The 27,186-nt window shown below is 56.9% G+C and overlaps 1 protein-coding gene across 9 annotated transcripts in view; it reads left to right on the top strand.

Annotated features, from left to right (window-relative positions):
* Window positions 1-27,186, top strand: part of KCNQ1 (potassium voltage-gated channel subfamily Q member 1) — a 321,574-nt gene that overhangs the window by 228,702 nt on the left and 65,686 nt on the right. For 5 of the 9 annotated variants that reach the window (XR_006714357.1, XM_045486311.1, XM_045486305.1 and 2 more), the window contains 4 exons: window positions 12,882-12,957; window positions 17,640-17,734; window positions 18,651-18,697; window positions 19,734-19,795. Coding sequence is in view for 8 of the 9 variants with exons in the window: in XM_045486311.1 (XP_045342267.1) it covers window positions 12,882-12,957; window positions 17,640-17,734; window positions 18,651-18,697; window positions 19,734-19,795 (280 nt within the window). In the remaining variant the exon portion in view is untranslated. The remainder of the gene's footprint in view (window positions 1-12,881; window positions 12,958-17,639; window positions 17,735-18,650; window positions 18,698-19,733; window positions 19,796-27,186) is intronic. The other 4 variants (XM_045486309.1, XM_045486307.1, XM_045486308.1 and 1 more) reach the window with 1 other exon arrangement.

Here is a 27,186-nt window from a genome sequence, read left to right as displayed (position 1 = left end):
GCTCGAGCAAGGAAACCATTCGCTGCCTGGCCTCTTCTGGCTTTGGGGGCGCCATCGGCTCTCCACCCTGCCCTCAGGGACACTGTCAGGAGGGGACACTCACAGCCGGGACGCTGTCACTCTCCGGCCTTTCCCCCACGGTCACAGCTCCCTCTGACCACAGCTGGGGAGGCTTCTTCGCCTTTAAGGACTCCGGTGTCTACTCGGGCCTGCCCAGAGAGTCCAGGGAAATCACCCCGTCTCAGGGTGCATAATCTTAATCACACGTGTAAAGTACCCTTTGCCTTCTAAGGTGACATATTCACAGGTTCTGGGATTAGGGCATCTTCGAGGGAGCCCAACATAAACCGACCAAGAACGGGGAGCCAGGTAGGTTAGGCAGACGTTAGAGAGACAGCAGGAGCCCAAGTAGCCAAACGGAACAACGGCCCAGAGACTCGCTCAGCCTCCCCAGTGGAGGAAGCATCTGGGGCCACTTGGAGTGTGAAGGCACAGTTCACACTCACTTTGTGGGCGTGCAGGCAGGGCTGTGGGGCCCGGGGTCTCCCGCACTGCTGGGGGGCGGGCACGGCCAGACCACCGCTCTGGAGGGCAGCGCAGCATCTCGGCCGAGGTTCGAACTCACACACCCAGTGACGCAGCCGTCGGGGGCCCGGGGGGGGAGGGGGGGACGCCCGAGCAGGCAGCAGAACGCCGTGGCGTCCTCTGGCTGTCGGCCACACGCGCGTCGCAGGAAGAGAGGGAGGGACTGGGAGTATCTACACAAAGGAGTATTTTCCACCCGTCAAAACAAACGAACCAGAGCGGCACATGACCGTCTGGGTAGGTCTGGGCAACGAAACACCCAGGAAAACCATTATGCGCTTTTGTAAAGTCTAAATCACTAAAATAAAAAAAAACTACGCGCCTTGGGCGAGGGGCTACGTATAGATGGGATAAGATGACGTCAAGAGGAAAGCAAGGATGTGAGCAACACGGGTTTGGGGTGGTGGTCACCCAGGGTGGGGAGGCTGGAGGACGATAGGGGTGAGGGCTGTCGGGGTCAAGCTTTTCTTTGGCGTGGTGGGTTTCCTAGGTCTTTTCAATATTACTAACAAACCCCAACTAAGTATGCAACAGTGTGTGAAAAATGAAACTCCACAGCCAGATGAGGTTTATTCTGGAGAAGTCAAGCCCATTCAACATTCAAAGGTCAATTAATGGGGGCGCCTGGGGGGGCTCAGTCACTTGAACATCTGCTTGATTTCGGCTCAGGTCATTCATGATCCCAGGGTCGTGGGATCGAGACCCACGTCAGGCTCTGTGCTGAGGGTGGGGCCTGCTTGGGATTCGTTCTCTGTCCCTCTGCCCCTCTCCCCTGCTCATGCTGTCTCTCTCTCAAAAGAAATTAACGTAAGCCGTCACATCGGTGGGGAAAAGAAGAAACATCATACCCTGTCAGGTACTGCAACATTTGACAAAATCCAGCACCCACCCAACCCTTGTCTCACGGGGGCGGGGGGTCCCCTTTCTCCGGGCAGCGAGGAGCAGATGTGTGGCATCACCAGCCCTGCAAGGCCCTGGCCTTCTTGCCTTCCCCAAGCCGGTGGGGGGGAGGGGAGGTGACCAGGGGGTCCACCCTCCCCGTCAGCAGATGGGGAAGACCCGGAGGGTGGCCTCGCCCAGGCAGGGTGGCCACCCACCCTGCAGCCTCAGCACCTCAAGGTGATCAGGCTCCAGGGGTCTCCTGCAGGGGTCAGCGTGCCCCAGGCCTCCATCCTGTCACCCGTCCCACCTGCCTGTTCCTGTGTCAGAGCCACCAGAAAAGGGCACTGGGCCACCACCTTCCCAGGCCAAACCCAGCCCAGAGAGAAGAGAAACCCCACCTGGAACGGAGCCAGACGGGCCCTTTCCTTGCAGACCGTGGAGTCCTTTGCCCGCAGCAGAGGGGGGCCGGCAGGCAGGGCTGTCCCCACAGTAGGCCCGAGCGGAGCTGGGCCAGGTCCTGACGTCCCAGCCCCGGCTTTCTGTCAGCCTGGCCGGTGCTGCCTGTTGGCAAAGGCCAAGGCTTTGTTCTACAGAGCTAGTGAGGGCGTCAGGCGGCAGCTTCGAGAAGCCACTGACGTGGTCGCCGGCCGTGGTCCTTTGTTTGAGCAAGGCAGGATCTCAGGAGCTCGGAGCATTCTTCTCCCCGGGCCTCAGGCTGAGTCCAGGCTGGCCCATCACGGCCGGAGGGGGGCCCTTCATACCGAGGTGTCCAGAAAGCCCCAGCCTTCCGCCTGCTCCCACGTCATTGGAGGTGATTAGAAAGAGTCGGGGACGTGAGGCCGGGGTGGCGTCCCCTCCCGTGTCTCTGGCCTGGCTGAGGGCTGAGATCCCACCCTAGAAGAGCGATCTCTGCGTCTTGGGGCCTCCCTGGTCTGCTCCCAGCTCTGCCTCCGGTCCCCCGATGGGGAATGTGTGTGTGTGTGTCAGTGCGCGTGTGAGTTCGTGTGCGGCGTCCCCCTCCTGCGCGGGGTGTGCTCTGGACCCCGGCCCCTGCGTCCGCCCCTCCCTGTCCCGCTGCCTCCGGGTTGTCCCGCTCTGTCATGGAGAGCTCCCTCGGTGGCTTGGGCCGGAAGCCGGGGAGACCGGGGCGTCCGTATCGGGGCCCAGCCCCGGCCGGCCCCTCACTCAAGCCTATGCCACCCCAGTGTCCTATTGAGCCTCCGTCAGGGCAGCTGTCTTGCCCTGGGCGGGGGGCGGGGGTGGGGTGGGGAGCTGGCGGCTGGGAGTACCTCGCTCACGCTCCACCTGTCTGCCCACATGCCCAGGTGAGGCTGGGGTCCCCTCGGATCCCGAAGGTCCCCCGGAGCGGCCCCACGCCTGTCCTCTCCCTACTGTCTCATCAGCACCACGGAGGAGGAGACATCGCCCGCTGGCCTGGTGCGCTGGTCCCTCCACCTGCTGGCTGGGCAGCTGAGCATGGGCCCTGCACCCCGTAGGGGCTGGAAGATGCTCCAGGAGGAGAGAGGGAGGGACAGAGACCCCGCGTGCATCTGAGCCGCCCTCAGTCTCCACAGGGCCGGCACCTGAACTGCCCTAGGAAATGGCCAGCCTTCTCCCGTGCCTCCAGGGAGATTCCTCACCCTCATCCCTGCATCGCCCCAGCCTCCCTGGAGCAGTGAGGCCTTCTGTTGCCCTGCGGTCCCCCATTTTGGAACTGGAGCCACCTGCGGGCCTGGCTGGGGGCTGGCCAGCCTGACAGCCAGGGTGGAGCTGAGAGCCTGGGCCGAGCCCTCAGCCGGGCGTCCTCTCCTGCCCGTGCGGTGACGCCTTCTCTCTGTCGAGGGCACACGACTGCAGGGCTCCTTTCCCAGCTGGCGCCCGTGGCGGGTCCTTCCCCGGCCACAAATGCCACATGTGCACCAGGCGTGCGCCCCCCAGGTGCTTACAGGCTAGCCCAGGTGGCCAGGGCGGGGTTCTGTGTGTCTGGCGGGGGGGGGGCCAGGAGCGGACGAGCGTCGGGCAGAGAATGGCCATGGCCGTCACGCACAGGCGTGAGCACGGCGCGCACAGCTGAGCAGGTGGGCTCAGGTCTGCGAGCGGCGTGCAGGGGCCGCAGGCGCTCACACGACAGGACGTGCTCGGGGAGGCTCAGGTGTGGGGGAGCTGACCCGACTGCCCTCTTCCGGCAGCGACCCTGAGCCAAGCGGAATCTGCTTGTCCCCGAGAACTTTATTTTTGTTTTGTAATTTTTTTTTTCTGAGTTTACTCATTTATTTTGAGAGAGAGTGAGCATGAGCAGGGAATGGAGAGAGAGAATGAGAAGCAGTCTCCGTGCACTGTCAGCGCAGAGCCCGGCACGGGGCTCGATCCCACGAACCACAAGACCGTGACCCGGGCTGAAATCAAGAGTCTGCCGGGTAACCGACCGAGCCACTCAGGCGCCCCGAAAGCTGCCCCTCTTGAAAGCCTTTAAAAAAAAACGTGGTGTGATGTATTTATTATAAAGCTTAGTATAATATAATAATATATAATATATAAGCTTTGTAATAAATAAAGCACGCAGATCTGAAATGAACAGATCAGCTTACTTTTACAAACGTAGACACTACGCGGAAACAGCCGGATCAAGACGTGGGACGTTTCTGTCACACCGGGAGCCCCCTCCCTCCCCGGCCCGGGGAGCCCCGCCCCCTCCCAGAGCTCACAGGTGCTCCGACGTCCCTCGAGGCGGCCAGCCTTGCCTGTCCCCGAGCCTGCATGGACACACACACACACACACACACACACACAGTGCGGCCGGCTCCCTTCTGGGAACACGACGTTTCCGAGATTTGCCCCGCGGCCGCGTGCGCCGCTCGCCTCTTCCGCGCGTGGCCGTCTGGCACCGCCCCGAGCTGTCAGCAGCGCGTTCTTTGGTGTCCCTGGAGGCACATGACACCCTCTGGCTACCTGTGCTGCTGCAGGTCGACGTTTGTCACTCGGAGCTTCACGGACGCCGAGTGAAGCCGCCTTCGGTTCCGATGGTGCCTTTCGGGGGACGTGTGCGCCACTGTCCCCGGGTGGCAGCACCCGCGGGCCTGTCGCGCCGCGTCGTCGCTGACGCCTGACGTCGTCCGTCTTCCTCGTTCCGGTCATGTTAGCGAGTGCGCGAGAGCACCTCATTGGGGCGTCGATCAGCGTTCCCCCGACCAGTCGTGGCGTCGAGCGCCGGTTCGTGGGCGCGTCGACAGGTGGACGCCCGCGTCGGGGAAGCGCCCGTTCCAACCTTTGGTCTGTTTTTTTTTTAAATCATGCGGTCTTTTCTTCACCGACCTGTAGGCGTTCTTGATACTTTCTGGATACAAGTCCTCCACCAGCCTTAGAGGGTCTGTTCATTCTCTCGATGATGTCTTTCCGTATAGAGAAGCTCTTAACTTTAAGGAAGCCCGAGTGGTCAAATATTTGCCTTTTATTGTCGGTGCTTTTGTGTTGGGTTAGATCTCGGCCGTTCCCGAGGTCCCGCAGCCACATCCTGCTGTCGTGTTCTCCGGGATGGTCTTCGCCGTCCCGTTTAGGTGTCCAGCCTCGCCAGAATTACTTTTATAACCGTGTAGCAGGAACCACGGCCCGCACTTTTCCGTATGGATATCCGCTTTGTCCCGGGACCGTTTATCGAAAAGAACATTCTTTCCCCGCTGGACTGAAACCGTGCCTTGGTTCCAAGCCAAGTGATTGCGTGGATGTGTTTGTACCTCTGTATGCTCCGGGCTGTTCCGCTGAGATCGCCATCGATCGAATCTAATGTCACCTGATTAACAGTGCGACCTAAGACTGCCTCCACTGATACCCTCCGTTCCTCCCTGACGCTTGGCGGTGAGGCTTGAGCTCCGTCGTGCGAATCTGCCGAGCTCGTTGTTCTTCAAAACTGTTTTGCCTGCTTGGGGCTCCTTGTGTCTCTGTAAATATTTTAGAATCTGCTTGAAATTTCCCCCCAAAATATTAACAAATAAAAGCATTCAGGGGCGCCTGGGTGGTGCAGTCGGTTAAGCATCCGACTTCAGCCAGGTCACGATCTCGCGGTCCGTGAGTTCGAGCCCCGCGTCGGGCTCTGGGCTGATGGCTCGGAGCCTGGAGCCTGTTTCCGATTCTGTGTCTCCCTCTCTCTCTCTGCCCCTCCCCCGTTCATGCTCTGTCTCTCTCTGTCCCCAAAATAAATAAACGTTGAAAAAAAAATTTTTTTTTTTAAAAATAAAAGCATTCAGAGACTGATTGGAGTCACATCGAATCCGTACCTCAAAATTAGCGCCTTACAGATACGGTATCTTCCAGCTCGTAAACCTTGTATCCTGAATTAATTCATGGCTTCTTTCCTGTTTTTCACTAGTGTTTCTGTGTAGAGACCTCGCTCGTCTCCGATAGATTTATTCTGAGGCATTTTATGGTTTAGATGCTGCTGTAATTGGAACCTCTTTATTTTTTTTTTCTGATTGCCACTAGCATATAGAAATGCCCTTGGTTTTTGCATGTTGTCTTTAAAACCAGTGCTCTTGCTAAATTCATCGGGCAATAGAATGGTTTGTCTGAAGATTCTGGAGATTTTTTTTTTAAACATCTATGATTACATCATTTGCAAGCAATGATGGTTTTACTTTTTTTCCCATCCTGTTCTTCTGTCTTTTGTTTCCTTTTTCTTCCCTTGACGCGCTGGCCGAGGCTTTCAAGATGATGTCAAATAGAAATGGTGAGAGTGGACGACCCTGCCTGGCTCGCTGTCTCAGAAGGAAGGTGTCTAATGTCTCACTGTGGAGTATGATGTTCACTCTACCGGGTTTTGTCTGGTTTCCCGCATGTATTTGCTTTCTACATAACACAGCTTCCCTCTGTTCCGGGTTGCTTCTCAGTCGCGTTTCTGACTGTGAGTGGGTCTTGAGTTTCATCAGATGTTTCTCTGATCTTTTGAATTGATCACATGTCTTTTCTTATGCTTATTCTGTTGATTGTTGATTTTATTCTGTGATTATAAAATAAATATAATTTATTCTTACTCATTCTGTGGCTTATTCTGTGGGTTGGTTTTTGGATGCTAATGCAACCTTGGATAAGTGGATCAGACCTCATCTAGCATATGTCTTTGTAGACAGCGTTGGGTTCAGATTCTTGCTATTATGGGCAGGACATTTGCGCCTACAGTTATGAAAGATTGGCCTGTGAGATGCCTTCTGCTTCATAAAAATCCTCCAAAAGATTTGTATAAAACTGGTGTTATGTCTTCCTTAAATGTTTAGAAGAATCTAATAAAATCACCTAGATTTAAAGTTTTGTTTATTTTTTTAAATTTTTAATGTTTGTTTTTGAGAGAGAGAGACAGACAGACAGACAGAGTGCAAGCAGGGGAGGGACAGAGAGAGGGAGACACAGAATCTGAAGCAGACTCCAGGCTCCGAGCTGTCAGCACAGAGCCTGACGCGGGGCCCAAACTCACGAACCGTGAGATCATGACCTGAGCCCAAGTCGGATGCTTCACCGACTGAGCCACCCAGGTGTCCCTTGTTTGTTTATTTTGTGCAAAGATGATTAAAATTCCAAATGTAACTTATGTAATTCATACTGGGAACTTTGAAGTTTTTATGTCTTGTGTCTGTTTTTATATATTATGTTTAAGGAATTGATATATTTTAACTAAGCTATCAAAATTATGTTTGTACATAATATCCTCTGAGTAGAGTTTTTGATCCTCGAGGTCTATAAAGATGTTCAATTTTTGATCCGTTGGTGATTTGCAGCCCCAGGTTCCCCGGTCACTCTTGCCAAAAGTTTGTCAATGTCATTAGTTTCTTCAGGGAATCAAAATTTGGCTTTGCTGATGTTTTTAACGTAAGGTTCATTTTTTATTTCATTGAGTTATACTCTGTATTATCTCTTTCTATCAACTTTCTTTGGGTTTAATTTTTTTTTTAAACTTCTTAAAACAGAGGTCAGCCTCCCTCTTCTCTAATATATACATTAAAGGTCATCAGTTTTTCTCTAAGGACTTATTCATGGTACCTCAACCATTCATTTAGCTGTGATATGTGGCATTTTTATCATTATTGAGTTCAAAATACTTTCTGATTCTTAGTAGATTTTTCTATTTGATCTTGTATCATTTAATTTCTAAGACACTTCAGAATTTCTGGTTATCTTTTCCTTATTGATTTTAACTTAATTTCACTGTGGTCAGAGAACATCCCTGTGTGATTGAATTTTTTTTTTTTGAAATTTGTTAGAACTTGCTTTTAGAGCCCTGTATATAGTCTGTTTGGGTAAGTGTTCTGTGCGCACTTGGAAAGCTTATGTGCTGTTCAGCCATTGAGAGCAGCGCTCTGTAAATATTGACTAGGTCAGGTTGCCACTCATGTTGTCTAAATTCATCTCTCTGTCTATGGTTTGACTGCTTTTTATCAGTTGCCGACAGAGGTGTATTCAAATCTCCCCCCATGATGGTGCATGTTCTCTTTTACCTTTTAGTTCTGCCAGTTTTGCTTTATGTATTTTAAGATTATGTTTTTAGGTGCATACAGATTTAGAATTGATATCTTCTTACCAGAGTGATGACCTTTTAAATTATGAAATATCTCTCTTTATCTCTGGTTATATTTAAAGTTTACTTTGTGTGATAGAGTTTACCTATACCAGCTCCCTTTTGGCTACACCACGACATCTCTTTTTCTGTCCTTTTGCTGTCACGCTTTCTACGTCTTTATATTTTTAGCCCCGTCTGCCAGTGTTGGTCCTTTAATTGGAATGCTTTGTCCTGTTGCAGTGCACGCACTCTGCTGCCTTCCACTCATCCCCCCTTTGTCCCCTCACTTCTTTCTTATCTCCTTTCCTGCTTCTGGGTTAATCAAATATTGATACTATTTAATTTGTATTCTCTGTTAGCTTGTTGCATTTACACATTTGTATTATTCCATCAGTGGTCGACATCTTGACTCATCAGGGTTGACCTCAAATTAGCACTTTTGCCACTTCCCTGACAGCACAAGGTGCTCACAGCTGTGTGACTCCATCAACACCCTCTGCCTTTTATGCTATTTTTATCACGCATTTCAGCTATGCTATACAGATACATGTGTGTATCCCATTTTTAACTGCATGCAGATTTAGGATTGATATCTTTCTACCAAACTGACCTTTTTTTTTTTTCTTCAATTATAAAATATCCCTCTTGGTCTCTAGTGATGTTTAAACCTCATGAAACCTCACTATTTAAGTCAATACAAATTTAAACTTTCTCATAAATCTGCCTTTTTATGTGTCCTTGATTCCTTCCTGTATTCCCATGCTTCCTTCTGGGATCATTTTGCTCTGCCCGGGGAGTCCCCTGAGTCATTCTTCCAATGCGGATCTCCTAGCAGTGAATTCTCTTGGTTTTGGTTTCCCTTCCTTCCTTCCTTCCTTCCTTCCTTCCTTCCTTCCTTCCTTCCTTCCTTCTTTCTTCTTCCTTCCTTCCATCTCTCCTTCCTTCCTTCCTTCCTTCTCTCTTTCTTTCTTCTTCCTTCATTCCTTCCTTCCGTCTCTCCTTCCTTCCTTCCTTCCTTCCTTCCTTCCTTCCTTCTTTCTTCTTCCTTCCTTCCTTCCTCCTTCCTTTCTTCCTCCTTCCTTCCTTCCTTCTTTCTTTCTCCTTCCTTCCTTCCTTCCTTCCTTCCTTCCTTCCTTCCTTCTCTCCTTCCTTCTTTCTTTCTTCCTTCCTTCCTTTCTTTTTTTCTTTTTCTTTTTGGTAGTAAAATATACATAACATAAAATGTAGCATCTTAACCATTTTTGTGTACAGCTCAGGGGCATTGAGCACATTCACGTGTCATGCAGTTGTCCTCACCATCCATCTCCAGGACTTTTTCATGTTGTGAAATGGAAACTCTGTCCCCATTAAACACCAACTGTCATCCGTCTCCCCCAGCCCCTGGATCCCACCATCCTGCTGTCTGTCTCTATGAATCTGACTCCTCTAGGGACCTCATCCGAGTAGAATCCTATAGGACTTGCTTACTTTACTTTCGTCTTCATATTTTTTTAATTTTTTAAAATGTTTATTTACTTTTGAGAGAGAGAGACAGAGAGACAGAGCGTGAGCGGGGGAGGGGCAGAGAGAGAGGGAGACACAGGATCCGAAGCAGCCCCAGGCTCCGAGCTGTCAGCACAGAGCCCGACACGGGGCTCCAACTCACAGACCGTGAGATCATGACCTGAGCTGAAGTCGGACGCCTACCACTCAGGCGCCCCAACTTTCATCTTCATATTTCAGGGTATATTTGATGGGTCTCGAATGCTTCCCTGTGCACTTTAAAGATGTCACCCGACTTTCATCCAGTCATCAGGATAATGTGCCATCCCCTCCTCCACTGCTGCTGTGACCTTCCCTGTTGCTCAGCGGCATTACTCTCGTAAGCCCAAGGATCTAAAGAGCTGTTTGAATCTGCGGCCTGATGTGTTCCATCGTTTCTGGAAAATTCTCAGCCACCGAGTCTCCACTTGTCCCCTCTCCTTCTGGGATTCCACACGTACACGAACTTTTAACCAGATGTCCCTCATCTTACCTTCTTGTGTGTGTTTAATTCTGCTGTGTCCCCGTGCTCCCACCTGCCTGTGCCCTTCCAGTTCTCGCGTGCCCACTCTGCCATCAAATGCTTCTGCTGCATCCTTACCTTCCATCCTTGTCCTTTCTGTTCTAGAATTTCCATTTTATTATTTTCACCGCAGATTTCATTTCTCTGGTGAAATTCTCCTTCTATCTTCTTGAACCCATGATCTTTATTTTTTTTAAGCTTATTTATTTATTTTGAGAGAGAGGCAGAGGGGGTGCATGTGTGGACAAGCAGCGGAGGGGCAGAGAGAGAGAGAATCCCACGCAGGCTCCTTCCTGTCAGCGCAGAGCCTGACTCGGGGTTCGATCCCACCAGTGGTGAGATCAAGCGTCGGACATCTAACCAACTGAGCCACCCAGGTGCCCCTGCCGTGGTTACTTTAAAGTCCTCATGTAAAAGCTCTGAAGCAAACCATAGCTGTCTGTTTGCTCATGCGTCCGTGGGTCAGCATTTGGGCTGCCCGTCCGGTGGTCTCCCTTGGGCTTGGCTGGGCAGGACTGGGTGGTCTCCTCCAACCACACGTGTCCGGAGCTGCCCGGCTGGCAGCCCGGCAGCAGCCTCGCTCAGACACATCCGTGGAGCAGCAGCATTCCAACGGGATGACGGTGGGAGCTGCGAGGTCTCAAGATCACGGCTCAGACTCACGGCCCTCTCCCACCACGGGGGACCTCACCTCTTGCTTGGGAGAACTACAGAAGATCTTGACCCGTCTTCAGTCCGCAACAGGCTGTCGTCGGGTCGTAAGTCCCAGCACAAGGTTCACTCACCCCTACAGGACACGTCAGGGTCTCATGTGATGAGTGACGGCATCCCCCCTTGTTTCCTGCCTTTATCCGATGCCCGGTCCCCGAACCAGCACCGTGTGTTTGAGGGTCTCGGGGCACCTGCGTGGCTCACTCGGTAGAGCGTCTGACTCTTGATTTCAGCTCGGGTCATGATCCCAGGGTCGTGGGGTCCAGCCCCGCGTGGGGCTCCGCACTGTGTGTGGAGCCTGCTTGGGGCTCTCTCTCTCCCTCTCCCTCCACCCCCCGACCCCGCTTGTGTGTGCACATGCTCGCTCTCTCTCTCTCTCTCTCAAAATAGAAAATAAAATAAATAAAAATAAAAAATTTAAAAAGACCCCAACCCGTTTTCTTGCTCACGATTCTGTGGCTCAGCAATTTGGGGTCAGCTCGGCTGGGCGGTCGTTCCGCCGGCTTCGTGTGCGTGTTCGTGCGGGTGCAGCCATCTGGCGGCTTAACTGCGGCTGGATGGTCAGGGGCAGCCTCGCCCATGTGTGTGTTGCTTGATGCTGGCTCTTGACTGGGGGTCCCCACTCTCCTCCGTGTGGCTGCCCCGGCCAGCCGGCTCAGACGGGTTCACGCAGCCGCGTTCCAGGAATGCTGGCTTCCCAGCATTCTTTTTGTCAGAACAGGCGTCAGGTTCCCCCAAACTCGCAGAGTGGGAAGAGCAGAGCCGTCGCTTGATGGAGCAGCTACGAGTACGCAGCACATCGCCTGCGTCACATCCTCAGATCTGTTTCTGTGGTCTGTTTTCTCCCTTGGCTGTCGGTCTTTTGAGCGTAAAAAACCACGTACAGGCTCCCTGCTATCTCCCCGCAGATGATCTGGTCTTCCTCCAGTGTGGAAAGGGCACAGGGCAGGGTGCTTTGCTCCGGGTGGAGACGGAAACGATTTGAGGCCGTAGGGGTCTCGACTGAAAGCTTGGGGTGTCCCAGGGTCCCATCTCCTGGGTAGACCCTGAACCCCAGTGCTCCTCTCCGCAGTGACATAAGTCTGCAAGTTGTCTGCTTAGCTTTTTACCCTCCTAGAATCTTACCCCACGCCTGTGTAGCTTAATCCACAAATGCTTCAAGGGGACATCCTGTGAAAGGGGGCTCACGGCTCAGGGGCTCCCGTCCCCCCAAGTCCTGGGTGTCTTTGTGGCCCTGGACTCCCCTGTCTGTCTCCCCAGCCCGACGAGCCTGGCTCTGTGTGCTACACGACAAATGCATCAGTGCTCAAAGGAGGAGACGTGCGGCCACACGCACGGCCCGTGTGGTCGGTCTCTTTTCCGGGATCTCAACCCTTCACATCGCTGTGTCGCCCCACAGCCGTCACACCACTGTGCTGGTTTGTTCCTTCATCTCGTGGGGGTTCTTGGCAGAGGTCGGGTCACACGCGGGCTGCGTGGCCGAAGCCGCACGGCTTCCGTGCAGGTGTATTTCCTTCTAGACGTCTTTCTATGCACACCATCAGCCATGTTTCTGGAAGGATCTTTGTTTCTAGAAGGGACTTGACAGGGAGACAATACAATCTCCTGACACAGTGGCTCAGGCAGTGACTGCCTCCGGCTTGTTCCTTCTGTAGCCCTTACATTTTCCGAGCACGTACGCATGTGTGGCGACAGGGAACGTTCCAGCGGGGAGGGGCTTCAGGCACCCACTGTACTCCTTCCCCATTATACTGGTGAGGAGCCTGAAGGCCCAAGGGTGGAAAGAAGCTTCTGTGGTTCTGCTGTGAGTTAGGGGCACAGCCCGTATGAACCCAGGACTCTGACTCCCGCACCATTTCCAAGCAACAGACGAGGCAAGGGTCCCTCTGGGCTCATCCTGCTGGCTAAAAGCTTCTTGCCTCTGGCCTGCTCTCTTCCCCTGCCAGGATGGAGTCTCGAAGACCTCCATCCCGTGGGGTGAACATCCTCCGCGTTTCTGGAAGGGCCCAGCCTGCACGCAGAAGGCACTTGGGAAGACGCCGAGATGCTGAGAGTGCCGGGCGCAGGATGACCGTCCCAGGGGGACCACTCATGCCTCTTCTCCATTCTCTGCCACAGGCTGCGGGAGCACCATCGGGCCACCATCAAGGTCATCCGGCGTATGCAGTATTTTGTGGCCAAGAAGAAATTCCAGGTGAGTCCTACGCTCAGCCCTCCTGCCCTTGGCCAGCCCCGGCAGCCACTCGTCCACCCTCGGCCAAGACTACGAGGCCTCCATACCCTACCACAGCCTAGACCCGACCCTTCACCCATCAGATACCCTGAAACAACGTCATTCTCCACCCCTAAGACAGCGGGCCCCTGGGAGGACACTGCCCTAGGGTCCAGCCTGGAGCCGGATGCACACAGAGCCTCAGGGGCTCACGCAGCCCTCCCCTAGGTGACCGACTGATGATGGCAATGACATACAGTGTGCCAAGCCCACCCCACGTCACCTGGGCAGGAAGTGGGGTCCCCTAGTCCCTGGAGCCCCGTCCCATGCAGTCAGTGCTCCTGGCCCTGTTCTCCACCACCCCCCACGTGAGTCAGGAGAACGGAAGGGAAGCCCCGCCCTGCCTGCCCCAGGGGGGTGGGGGGCTCCTCGGCTGGTGGGGCTGGGGCCCGAGGGCTCCCGTCCCCCATCAGCTGTCCGTCCAGGGCTGGGTCTTCTGGGGCCCCCAGAAGAAAGCCAGCTGGTAGCAGGCACAGCTCCTTCCTCCTGCTGTGGGGACAGTCCTTGGTCTGAGGAGGTCCCGGGCTCAGCCCTCACTCTGAGAGCATTGTAGACTTCAGAAACGGGGACCCGCGGGGCTGCTCATTCTCTTTCCAGAAGGCTTGGCCACCAACGCCTTTAAAAAGTGACTGCCCGCTGGAATGGGGGTTGGGGGCCACCCAGAGCAGTGGCAGCGTCCAGAGCCCCAAGCAGGGAAGGGCGGGGGCTGACCTGCTCAATTCCCCCAGCGCGGATCCCGCAGGGCTGGGGCGAGAACCCGTGCCCCTGTGTCCTGCTCCCGGCTGCGGGTTCCACGCTGCCCCTTTGGCAGAGCCCACACCCACCTGGGCCACGGAGCCCGACTCGGTGGGGGGTTCTGGAGGCAGGTCCACAGCGGTTCTTCCCCATCCGTAACGGGAACCGAGAGCCCAAGAGATTGGCGTGAGACGGCGTCCTCACGTCCCGCACACGGCCATCACACGCAGCCAGCTTTTGGGGAGCATCTTCCCCAGAGACGACCACCACTGATCCGAGCCCCAGGAGCACCCCTCGGCGAGCCTCCCACCCCCCACTAACGAGCGGTGTGCAGCTGCGGGAACGCCCTCCAGGGGTCCGGTCTGGGCAGGACCAAGGGGACCCGGGGAAGGACCGGGACGCACCGCCCTCACTGGCGAGCAGCCTGGCAGTGACAGCTGATACCAGACATCAGCCTGGTGGAGCAGAGGGCTCCATGGGGCATCTTCCAGGATGGGGATGGCCCCCAGCCCGAGAAGCCAGGCCCCTGAGGCTCCAGGGCCGGGCCTACCGCCTGAGCACAGCAGGAACAGTGGTAGGGGTCGGCTGTGCCAGGGTGGACAGCGGGCTTCCGGGGGGGGGGGGTGCTGTTGCCAGGATTTAAGCACACCCAGCACGGCAGGCAGAAACTCGGGGCTTCTGGCAGGCCCCGGTCGGGGGTAACGCGGGCAGCTTCCCGCTCAGGACAAAGTTTGTCCCTGGCAGACGGGGTTCAGGGGCTGGAGCTGACTCGGGGAGCACCCTGTCCCTGAAATGCAGGCAAGAAACCTACCTGCTTGCATCAGTAGGGGCAGTAGGGGCCCTGTACTTCCTTCCAGGCTGGGGTTCCCCTTGCCTGCCGCACAACACGGGCCAGGGCCCTGCGTGGCCTGGGAGGCCCCCAGAAGCAGGCCGGGCAGCCCCACCTTCCCTGCTCTCTGACGCACCCCTATGCACAGGACCCTTGGGGCCTCGAGTAAAGCAGGTGGGGCCCTTTGAATGGAGAGGCTCTGAGAGCCTCGCGATTTGTTCTTGTGGGGTACACGGGCTCTCAGGCAAGGCGGGGACAGGGGTGACCTCAGCCTCACCAGCTGGCCCTTGTTGCCAGGGAGGGACCCACAAGGTAGCTGTGGGTGGCGGGGGGGGGGGAGCCCCTGGCAGGGAGGAGCTCTGCAGGGCTCCGGCCCAGGCCCAGCTGTCAGGGATGCCTTCCCTTCCCCCCACAACAGCCTGTCTGTCTGTCTGCCTGCCCCCGCACCCCGCCCCGCCCCCAGCCTCAGGGGCCGCAGACGCGGCGGGTGGCCCCCCGCCTGCCTCGCTGGCTGGCCGATAAGTGCCCAGCGGGCCGCCCCTGTGTCTGGCCAGAGGAGCCAGAGCCTCGTAGGCCTCCGAGTTTGCCTTGAACTCCCGTGTCCACCGTCGGTCAGTCTGGTCGGCCCTGCATTATCTCAGCTCATCTCAGGCTCCGGCTGCTGCGGCCGAGGAAACTAGCTCTGGAGAGAAAGCTGAGATGGTTTCTGCAGCTGGGCCCCAGGCAGCCCCTTTGACAGAGGCCTCCAGGAGTGGGGACCAGACCCTGGGGGACTCATCCGTACTAAGAGAAGTCTCAGAGGGCCTGGGGCCCCACTGGGCCACGGGACCTGGGTCTCAGCTGGCGTCACTGACCCTTCTGTGGTCTACGCTCTGACCAAGGGGAGGTGGGCGGGGCCGTGCCCAGCAGCCTTACCCCGAGCCACGCCCAGAGAGCCGCCCCCTCCTCTGCGGGCGGACACGCTCCCGCACTCCCGTGCCTGCCCAAAGGCACATTTGTGCCCGGCAAAGTCCCAACACGCTCAGGTGCCCAGGTCTCCCTACACACCACCCTCCATGACCTCCAGCCTGTCTGGGAGCCCGGCACAGGGATGTGCCCCACCCCAGGCCAGGCCTGCACCACCTTGAACTCTGAAGCCAGCCAGTGTCCCAGCCTGCCCCAGACCTCACGGCACGCCTGTAGGTGCCACATGCCTCACAAAGAGCTTTGGCCCACAGCAGGCTGTCATGACTCAGGGCCGCCTTCAGCGTGCACCAAGGAAGAGCTCAGACTCTTACGGAAGGGACGAGCAGACATTCCCATTCCCATCTTGCAGAAGGGACGGTCAGGGATCGGCATCCCCCATCGCACAGAAGGAAAAACCAAGATCTGGGGACATTAGCACTAGCCCGTACCCAAGTGTTGTTTTGATGACCGTCACTCAGCTCAGTGTGGATGGCCTGGAGTCCCAGCCCGTGCCCGACCCTGTGATGTCGGGACAGGCCTGGCATGCGGCCCACAAGGTGACACGGGTGGTTCTGGGGCCCCGCACGGTTGCAGGCCCTTCTGCTGGGGGCACAGCTATGGTTTGGGGAAGATCAGGGCAATCCCAGTCCCGCCAATCTCAGGGTCCTGACTCGGGGCCCGGAGAAGGACTGTATATTGCCTGTGAGGGCCCCCCCGGTAGATCGTGTGGGGCGCAGGAACCCCCTGGGCCCCTGGGAGGGGGAGGCCTCTGCCTTGGACCTCCTCCAAGGTCCTGCCTTGGACCTCTCCTTGGACCTCCTTGGGCCTGGCAAGCATAATGCCAGGGTGCCCGTGTTGAGTGCAGAGCCCCTGGGCATGTCAGAAGGGTACCCAGGGATCTGAAGGAGGTGCCCTCAGGGGGGCCCGTCTTTCTGGGGAAGCAGGGGTGGCCACGCCCTCAGACTAGGGTAGCCCCAGTCTCAGGGGGAGAGGGCACCCCAAGGAGGGGAGGCCTCAGGTGGGCAGGGGGACATGTCCCCAGGGGCCCCCAGCCTCGAGAGCCGGCCCTGACATCGGGTGGGGTATCTGCACCTCATTCCTTCTTGGCCTCTGACCCAGCCGGCCTGCTGCACCAAGATGTCCGGGCCTTTGCCCTCCCCAGCAAGAGGCAGCACCCCCAAACTCATTGCTAACGTGGACTCTTCAGTGCTAACGAGGACCCTGGGCCCTTGGGTAGGCGGGTTCTACGTCCCCACGCGGCTCTGGCTGGCTTGTGTGGGTGAAGGGCCTCCCGGGCCATCGAACCCCCATCCAGCCGGCCTGCTGCTACCTGGAGGAGACCCTCAGCCCACGGGCTCCTGGGAACGGGGCCATAAATGCGGCTTGAGGTTTCACTGGCATCATAAGAAGCCTCATTCTCTCTGTTGTGGTTTCTGGTGATTTCACCTGAGCCCCACGTGCATTTACGGGCTCAGAGCTGGCACCAAGCCCAGGTGCCTTGGGGTCAGCTGCCCTGCCCTGCACGGCCCCAGGCTTGCTGTGCAAACAGCCCCTCTGCCCTGGCGGCCTCAGAAGTCCGGCAGGCGGCCTGTGCCAGAGAGAGGCACGGCTGGCTGAGGCTGTCACCTGAGGCCACCTCCACCTGCCGCGGAGACTACCTGGGAAGAGGGCAGAGGTGGCCACCCCCCCCCCCCCCGCCGCCTCCCTGAGAACAGTGGGCGCACCTGTCCACGAGTGTGTCCAGGCTCAGCTTGGGGCCAGGGGGACAGTGGCTGCACAGAGCTGTGTGCCCATCAGCAGGACCAGCTCTTCCCAAGAACAGAGGCTGGTAACCAGGAAAGGGAAAGCAGGCAGGCCCCTGCGGTGAGTGAGCGGGAAGCTAAGGCCCAGAGAGGCCAAGCGCCGGCCCAGGATCACCCAGCCCCAGTGACCAAGACTGGAGCAGCCGAGCCACTGGAGAGGGCCTGCTGGGCCAGCACTGCCCTGTTGGGCCCCAGGGGTAACCTCCTTAAACCCACAAGGGGCCCCTGGAGGCGGGCGGCTTCCCTGCGAGTTGCCCGCGGGGCCCGGGGTGACGCATCTTTCCGCCCTACAGCAAGCGCGGAAGCCCTACGACGTGCGGGACGTCATCGAGCAGTACTCCCAGGGCCACCTCAACCTCATGGTGCGCATCAAAGAGCTGCAGAGAAGGTGGGCGCTGCTGCCGGGATCCCAGGACAGGGAGGTCGGCGGGGTGGGGGGGGGGGGGGGTGGGGCCCCCTCCCGCACCGGCCTGGCGGCCCCTGCTCCACCCCTCCTCGGCGCGACCCTGGGCAGCCCTTCCCACCGCCCCACCCACAGCACGGGCCTCCTACCCCCCACTTCCGGGCAAGGGCCAGGCCCCGCCCCAAGACACGCCCACCGCCCGGGAGACTGCCAGGGGCAAAGCCCCGCCCCCCCCCCGGGTCTGCACCCTGGGCTGTCCCAGCCCTAGACCCGGAGCCGCGAACCCTAAGTACTGGGAGCCACCGTGTTCCAGGCTCTGGCTTCGAGCCCGGAGCCCTCGTTCCCATGGAGGCAGCATGGTCCTTGGGCCCTGCGCAGGCTCAGGCCAGCTGTGCCTCTACTGCGGGCTAGCCTGGGAACCCAACGGCCTGTGTCACAGGGTATGGCTGGGACACCGGGCCTGTCCTCGGGCTGCTCCCCACCCCCCCCAGCCCCATGGCTAACCCGCTCTAGGGATATGAAGCCCACCCATCTCGGCAACCTGGCCTCGCTCTGGAAGGGCTCACTCGCGGGACGTTCTCTCTGAGTGTGGCTGAGGCACGTGGCCTGGGCCGCTTACAAGACAATGACAGGACACTGGGCAGTCCTGAGGCCCTGCGCTGCCCAGGGGGTACGTCTAAGGGGCTTTCCAGCCACTGCTCCACCCCCCCCCGAGCCCCCTGCCCATAGTAGTACAGACTCTGGGGCCTGGAAAGCCCCCGGCAGCTTTGCAGGTGCCCCCGAAAGGGGTGGGTGGCTTGTCGCGCTGCTGGGCACCTTGTCTGTCCACCCACCAGCGGGCTGAGTGCATGCGCGGTGCCCAGGCCCAGCACGAGCTCGTCCCCGTCTGTCTCCCTCCCAGGCTGGACCAGTCCATCGGGAAGCCGTCCCTTTTCATCTCTGTCTCAGGTGGGTTCCCACGTCAACATAGGGTGGCCAGCACCCTCACCTGCCTCTCCCCACCAGAATGGGCCACCAGGGCCTCAGAGGTACAGGACACTCAACACGCCAGAGGGGACCAGGTGGACCCAACCCCGAGCCAAGTGCCCTGGAATTACGTGCCCTACAAAGAAAGTTTCAGTTAGTGCAAGGAACCACGTGGGTCCCTTTAAACAGCAGGCCTTCTGGGCCATCAAAGATCTAGAGGTAGAAACGTGACCCGTATCCTATGAAGGAGGAGACCTGGGGAAGGGGGCTCGGGGGGTGAGTAGCCAGCCCAGAGCCCGAGGGACCATCAGCAGCAGTGAGGGGGATGCCATCCTCCAGCTCTGACTCCTCGTGTCCTCTGGAGCGGGGCTACGGTCACACTAGGAAGTTCCTTGGGATCGGCCTAGCCCAAGGTCAAGCGGGAGCCGTGGCTCACACAGGGGCCAGAAGGCAGGGCAGCTCGGCCTGGGCAGGGCTAGTGCAGCCTGGGGCGGGGGACAGGGGGCACAGAAGGTCCACGTTCGTTCCCAGACCACCGCGATAAAGCAAATATCGCAATAAAGTGAGCCGAAGGGTTTTAGGGTTTCCCAGTGCACGTAAAAGTTACGTTTACATCATATTGTAGTCTGCTGTGTGCGACGGCATATGTCTGCAAAACCAACGTGCACGCCTTAATTAAAAAGAACTTTGTTGCTCAGAAGTGCAAACCGTCATCTGGGCTCTCAGCGAGTCCCGTCACTGATGACAGATCACCAAAACCAAAACAAATGTAAGAATAATAAAAAAAACGTTTGAAATAGTGCAAGAATGACTGAGTTGGGGGGGTGCCTGGGTGGTCACAGACCTGAAGCGGCCGTGGGCCACGGGGCTCCCTGCCCAGCCCACGTCTGGAGCTCCCACCAGGGAAGAGCTTGCAGAGACGTCCTCCCAGGTGAGCCCCCCACCCCCGTCACCCTGCTCTCTGAGGCCCTGCCCCGGTGCCAACACGCGTCCCTGATTCTGGTGCTCTACCCCACAGAAAAGAGCAAGGACCGGGGCAGCAACACCATTGGGGCCCGCCTCAACCGGGTAGAAGACAAGGTAGGCGCGAGGGGCCCGGCCCCCCACTGGCTCTGCCGGTCACCGTCCCGGGGGCTGGCACCCGCGGCGGCCGTTCGCTCTCCCACATCCGTCCTGAGCTGCCGTGCGGGATTCCGGGGGTGCTAGGGGGCTGCGGGCTTCCCTGCCCCCTCCTCCTGTGCTCAGTGCGGTTCGCACGGCCCCGGGAGCTCCCCGAGATCCGGCTCACATCCACCCCCCTGGATGAAGCTGGGCGTCGGTCCCCTGGCGCCTGGTTTGTAGACCGCTGGCAAGTGGCTTCTTTACTGACCAGCGGCAGCCAGTGCCCAAGGACCCCTCCCGGTGCGCGCGGGGGGCGGGCAGTGCCGTCTGGGGGAACATCAGAGGTGCTGACCGTGGCACGCAGGTGCATCATCGTGCGTGGGCAGGGAGGAAGGGTCGCGTGCTCGAGGACCCGCGGCTGTAGGGTTCTGACGGAGATGGTGGCCGGGCCGGCCAAGGCCCTGCTGGGCGGCCAGGTGGGACCCCGGGCCCGGGATTCCAATTCTGTGCCGCAAAACCCGTGCTCCCTCTGCCCCAGGCACAGGGCGCTCGGCCTCCCAGGATGCCCCCACTCCCCCAGCAGCCTTGCGGGCCTCTCAGCCCGGGGGGCCTCTTCCCGGGGTGCCCTGGGGGCCGAGGGAGGCTCTGGGGAGTGGGAGGGCCTTTCTCAGGCTCAGGCCCACCCTGTGAAATCTCTGTGGTCTGGAGCGGGCTGTTATCTTGCCCGACAGCTCGTCCGTCTACACGGGCTTTATCTGAAAGTAGCTGGGAGGCTAAAAATAGAGGAATTTCTGCTGGGCAGGGCCTGTGTCTGCCGCTCGGTTTCCCCGGCAACGCCGGGCTCTGGCCCGCTTTCAGCCCGCCGCAGCTGAGTGGGCGGGCAGGGGTGCAGCCCCGTGTTCCCACCCGGGCGCCGGTCCGCAGCGTCACCACCTCCCCACCTGCTCCATCTGCCCCCGGCCCGGGCTGGCAGCTGGGCCGTGACACAGTGTGGGACCAGGCGGGGGCCGGTGGGGGGGGAGCACTGTCCAGGTGCCACAGGGACCCTCACTCCGGGCCTGGCCAGCTGACACATTTGACCCTGCCGCAGGGCCTGGCCCTCTGGCCAGTGCAGGCCCGAGGCGGGCGGGTACCTGGCCTGCTCTCACCCGGTGGCAGACAGCCCTGCCTGGCAGGACGGGACCAGTCGGGAGGTACCAGAGGCCCAGGGACCCTGGGCTTCGCCGCTGCAGTGAACAAGGTGTATCCTTGGCACTCTCTCTTTGTGCGGGGGGCCAGGGGCTCGGGGCTGCCATGCCCTTCTAGAAGCAGCTGGTGGCCACACTCAGTGCAGCAGGCCAGGCATCTGTGTGGGGGCTTCTAGACGCCCAAGGAAGCAGAGCTCGAGCAAGGAATAGACCCAGGCCCCTCTCCCCGACCTCCGCACCCAGCCCTGGAACCCCGGCCCCCACAGCCGACAGGAATTATGGCGGCCCGTGGGTGCATGAGGCTTCCTGCCCCCGACGGCCCTGGGAGTGGCCCCCGTTCCGCCAGCTTCCAGATGTGCTCGCCTCTCCTTGACCCTCTGCCCTGCTGTTCTCGGGCTTTCTCACAGCTCTGCCCGCCAGGTCTCAGGACAGGCCACCCCTTTAAACTCAGACTGAGCCTGGTGTCCTCTGGGGGCGACAGTGGGTAGGAGACAGGGTCTCGGGGAGCAGCGCCCCCTCCCCAGGCTGGAGCAACGGCATCCCGCAGCCTGCGGGGCCTGAGGACCAGGACGCAGAACCGTGGTTGGCCGAGGTGGGGCCAGCGCTGGCCTTGGGGAAACAGAACTATGTGCCCGCGTTTCTTCAGATCTGAACAACAAAGAAGCGTTTTCCGGAGTCCCTGATCCCTGGCGACAAGGTTTGGGAACGAAGCCCCCAGCGGCCTCGGTACCCGGGAGAGGGGCCGTGGCTGGGCGGTAAGACTCGGAAGTCCACACGGGCGGCGATTCGGGAGGCCGGTTCTGGGCGGTCTCTACCCCCTCCTGCTGTGGGGACCGGCTCGGGCTGAGAGGTGGGCTCATCTGCTCAGGGTCGCCACGGTCCCGGGCAGGCCGTGCTCCCCGCCCAGCCTCAGCCCCACTGTCATCCCTCAAGGCGCTGCTGGAGATGGGCTGCCCTGGGCAGAGGCCACCCCTCGGCCTGCCCCGGCCCTCCCCCACCGCCGGCCCATGCTCCCTCGGGGGACAGGCCCTGGGAAAGGGCCTCGCCAGGTCCAGAGGGCAGAGTGGCACGTCCCGGGCCCCACATTATCACAGTTATCACTGGGCCCATCGGGACTATAAACAACCCCCCCGAGCAATCCTGCTGACTGCAGGAAGCCGGGGGCAGGAAATCCCTGGGCCTTCCCTAACCCCACCGCCACCGGGCCGGCCCTCGGGCCTCAGCGGTCCGGGTGCCCTGTCCCGGGCGGGCTCTCGGAGCTGCAGGCCAGAGGCTGGAGGAGGAGGGGGAGAGGGGCGTCTGGGCTGCACGGCTGCTGGCCCCCATTCTCGGGAACGGATCGGTTCCAAAGACCAGGGGTCTGGGGTGTCCACTTTCAGGGAAAGCTAGCTCAGCTTGTTCCGGGGGGGGGGGGCTCGATTTCCCTGCAAAGAGCCCCCTTTCCTTATGTCCAGGCCAGGGGGCCACATGGGACAGAAGGGCCCATGTACTCACTGCCCGAGCCCTCGTCACGGCTCGTGCGTGGCAGTGGAGGCTTCCCCCAGCTCAGAGCCCCCCACCCGTCTGTTCCCGCCCCTGGCTGCCGAGCATTCCCACCCCACGGCCTGTGCCCCCACGGGCCTCCCCCTCCAGCCGGCCGGGAACCTGCCCCCCACCCCGGCCTCCCTTCAGTCGTGAAAGCAAACGGTGTGAACCGCTCTTTGCACGCTTCTGTTTAAAAAGCCACCCCGTGCTCCTCCGTGCTGCCTGTATTCCGGAAAGGACTTGTATGTGGCCAAGCCAATCCTTTCTTACAGGTGGGAAAACTGAGGCCCGGAGAGGTGGAGCGCTTGCCCAGGGTCACACAGCCGGCTAGGTGAAGAACCGGTCCCAGCGGAGGCCACAGAGGGGTCGGGGAGCTGAGGTGCAGAGACAGAGGGAGCCAGAAAGTGCTTCAGAAACACGGAAATATGAGGGGTCTGTTGGAGGAGAGGCCGGGTATAAGTGTGGAGGGCCAAGCGGGGGGCAGGCTGGGGCTGGGGGGTGGGGGGCAAGCAGTAAGGTCCGGAGGCCGAGCCGCCCAGGGAAGCGGCACAGATTCAGACAGGCCCCGGAACAGGAGTCCTGAGAACACGGCCCCTGCCCGGCCCCCGGCTCCCGGCTCTTCCAGGGCCGCTCAGAGGACAGGCGTGCCCTTGGCTCCCTGGGGACTCCCTGGGGAAGACTGCCCCAACCTTCCTCCCCGTGTGTATTCTTAGCTCGGTCCTCAGGACCCGCTGCACCGTTTACGTTGAGCCCTGTTTATTTTGCAAATTCAGTTCATGCTGCTTTCGCTGATACGAGGAACACGGTGGGCTGGGGCCGGGAGCATTTCTTTCTTCTGTTTCTGCCGGAAACGTCCACGGCTTAAAGCCTGGAAGGCCTGGGTTTGCAGGCCCCGGTTCAGAGGCTGTGGGTGGGAAGGGGCCCCCCAACACCTGACCCTCCTTCCGCAGGCTCCCGTCCCAGGCCCTGGCCAGGCATACCTTTCTCCTGGACACGAAACCCCCCCCGCCACAGCTGCCCTGGCCCCCTCCCCTCGGATCAGATAAGCCCGGCTACCCAGGCCTTGAAGTCTGCGCCAGACTCGGCTCCCTTGCTCTGGCCTAATCCCCCCAGCCGCCAGCTGGCCTGAGGCCCCGTCCTCCCAGCAACCCCCTCCCCACTCACCCCCAGAAGCCGCCTTGATGCCCTGCCCTGCTGCTCACCACGGCCTCCCCGCAGCCTCTAGGTGTTTGTCCTCTCCCACTAGGTGATCGTCCGGCCGTCCGTTTGGTCTCCGGCCTCACCCACCCCCACCTCCCATTGTGCATCATTTCCCAGGCGCTGCTGAAACCCGCTGGCTAGTATTTGCTTCAGGAGTTGTGCGTTGGCATTTATGTGCGAGATACACACACAACCTAACTGTCCTTTTTCTGTGCTGTCTTCGGCAGGTTCCGGTATGAAATTTACGTGAGCCTCGCTGAGTGGGCCGAGAGGTGTTCCCTCTTTTCCTGTATTCTAGAATATTTTACTTAGAATTGGGATTTTTTTTTTTTCTCCCTTGAATGTTTAGTGACGTTTAAAGGTAAAGCCAGCTGGGCCTGGTGCTTTCTTTGCGGGAAGACTTCACGTTCGAAGTCAATGGCCTCAACGGTTGTAGGACACAGGTTTTCCATCTCTTCTTGTGTCAGTTTTGTTGAGTTGTACGTTCTAGAAATGTGTACATTTCTTCTCAGTTTTCCAACTTACTGGCATTATCGTTTTATTTTTTTACTTTTTACTTATTTATTTTGAGAGAGAGAGAGTGTGAGTGGGGGAGGAGCAAAGAGAGGGAGAGAGAGAATCCCAAGGAGGCTCCACTCTGTCGGCGCAGAGCCCGACACGGGGCTCAGACTCACGAACCGTGAGATCATGACCTGAGCTGAAATCGAGAGTCGGAAGCTTGACCGACTGAGCCCCCCCCAGGTGCCCCCTGGCATTATCATTCTAATGCCTGTATCCTCAGTAGCTAGGAACCTTTCTTAATTGCCAGTATCGTTTATTTTGCCTTCACGTTTTTTCCCATTGGTTGAGCTTGCCAACTATTTGTCGATAATAAATTCATTAATATTAGTGAAAAAAATAAAAAAAACTTTTGACCTTGTTGATCCTTACTATTGTAGGTTTCCATTTCGTTTCATTTGCTTCCTCCTATTTACATGGCCTTCACATGGCTCATTCTCTTCTTAGGTGGATAGTTACTAATTTTCAGGCTTTCTAGATTTCTAAGATGTGAATTTAAGGTTATACGTTTTCCTCTGAATACCACGTAAAGTGCATCAACCAATTTTGATATATAGCATTTAAATTTAATGTTCATTCCCTTATGTTTTTCTGATCTCCATGATGACCCCTTATCTGCCCCAGCAGCTATTTAAAGCCTGACCTTTGTCATTGGTAGGATTGTGGGAGCTTTCTAATCTCACTTGTCAGAGAAAGTGATTGGGTGACATCAGTCCTTTGAAATACCGTGACATGTGTTTTGTGGTCCAATAAGTCGCCCATTCTTCTAACTGGACCTTTCTGTACTTGAATGCCATGTGTCTCCTGACGTTGTCGGGTGCAGGGTTATATTTATGTCCGTTAGGACAAGCCTGCTAATCGTTTTCTTGAAATCTATATTCTCACTGGAATATTGTTATCTACCCAATCCATCACTCCTGAGAAATACAACAAAATTCCGACTGTTGTGGAGAATTTAGTGTTCCTTACATTTCTGTCAGCTTTTGCTTTATGTGTTTTTAGATCTTATGATTAGATGCATACATCCAACTTTTTATATAGTCACTGTTGGATTCAGTGTTTTATACTTACATAGCATCCTCTTTATATCAAGTAGTGTTTTGCTTGCCCTTGAAGTATATCATCATTGCTATACAAACTTACTTTTGTTTGCACATCTTTTTTTTTTTTTTTTTTGGAGCTTTAATTGAGGTGTAATTTGCATGCCATATAAATGCACAACAAATTTTAGTAAACTTCTCGTTCGATGTGCAGCCATTGTCAAAACTCAGCTTGAGGAACGCGTGCGTGGCTCAGTCGGTTAAGCATCCAACTTGGGCTCAGGCCATGATCTCATGGTTCATGGGTTCGAGCCCCACATCCGGCTCTCTGCTCTCAGTGTGAAGCCTGCTTTGATCCTCTGTCTCCTCTCTCTCTGCCCTTCCCCCCTTCTCTCTCTCTTTCTCAAAAATAATAACAAAATTTTTTTTAAAAAAGATTTCCTCCACATCCTCGCCAGCATCTAGAGTCTCCTGATTTGTTCATTTTGGCCACTCTGACCGGCGTGAGGTGATATCTGAGTGTGGTTTTGATTTGTATTTCCCTGATGAGGAGCGACGTTGAGCATCTTCTCGTGTGCCTGTTGGCCATCCGGATGTCTTCTTTAGAGAAGTGTCTATTCATGTTTTCTGCCCATTTCTTCACTGGATTATTTGTTTCTCGGGTGTGGAGTTTGGCGAGTTCTTTATAGATTTTGGATACCAGCCCTTTGTCTGATATGTCATTTGCAAATATCTTTTCCCATTCCTAAAATTTGCCTTTTAGTTGTGTTGATTGTCTCCTTTGCAGTGCAGAAGCTTTTTATTTCATGAGGTCCCAATAGTTCATTTTTGCTTTTAATTCCCTTGCCTTTGGAGAGGTGTCGAGTAAGAAATTGCTGCGGCTGAGGTCAGAGAGGTTTTTTCCTGCTTTCTCCTCTAGGGTTTTGATGGTTTCCTGTCTCACATTCAGGTCCTTTATCCATTTTGAGTTTATTTTTGTGAATGGTGTGAGAACGTGGTCTAGTTTCAACCTTCTGCATGTTGCTGTCCAGTTCTCCCAGCACATTTGTTAAAGAGACTGTCTTTTTTTCCATTGGATATTCTTTCCTGCTTTGTCAAAGATTAGCTGGCCATATTGCACTGTTGGTGGGAATGCAAACTGGTGCGGCCGCCCTGGAAAGCAGTGTGGAGGTTCCTCAAAAAATTAAAAATAGATCCACCCTATGACCCGGCAATAGCACTGCTAGGAATTTACCCACGGGATACAGGGGTGCCGATGCATAGGGGCACTCGTACCCCAATGTTTGTAGCGGCACTTTCGACAATAGCCAAATTATGGAAAGAGCCTAAATGTCCACCAACTGCTGAATGAATAAAGAAATTGTGGTTTATATACACAATGGAATACTACGTGGCAACGAGAAAGAATGAAATCTGGCCATTTGCAGCAACGTGGATGGAACTGGAGGGTATTATGCTAAGTGAAATAAGTCAGGCAGAGAAAGACAGATACCATATGTTTTCACTCTTATGTGGATCCTGGGAAACTTAACAGAAGACCATGGGGGAGGGGAAAAAAGTTAGAGAGGGAGGGAGGCAAACCATAAGAGACTCTTAAAAACTGAGAATAAACTGAGGGTTGATGGGGGGGGTGGGGGGTGGGTGATGGGCATTGAGGAGGGCATCTGTTGGGATGAGCACTGGGTATTGTATGGAAACCAATTTGGCAATATATTTCATATTAAAACAAATAAAAAAGATCTCCTCTAAAGAACAAAAAATTAAGCTTGAGAACATTTTCAACATCTCCCCAATTCTCCCAATTCCATTTGCAGTCATTGCCATTTCCCACCCCAACCACAGTCAAAAACTGATCTGCTTT

This window comes from Leopardus geoffroyi, chromosome D1, assembly GCF_018350155.1.
Source record: "Leopardus geoffroyi isolate Oge1 chromosome D1, O.geoffroyi_Oge1_pat1.0, whole genome shotgun sequence".
NCBI classification, from domain to species: Eukaryota; Metazoa; Chordata; class Mammalia; order Carnivora; family Felidae; genus Leopardus; species Leopardus geoffroyi.
The sequence above is the reverse complement of the archived record's forward strand: the minus strand, read 5'-3'. Positions and strand labels throughout refer to the sequence as shown.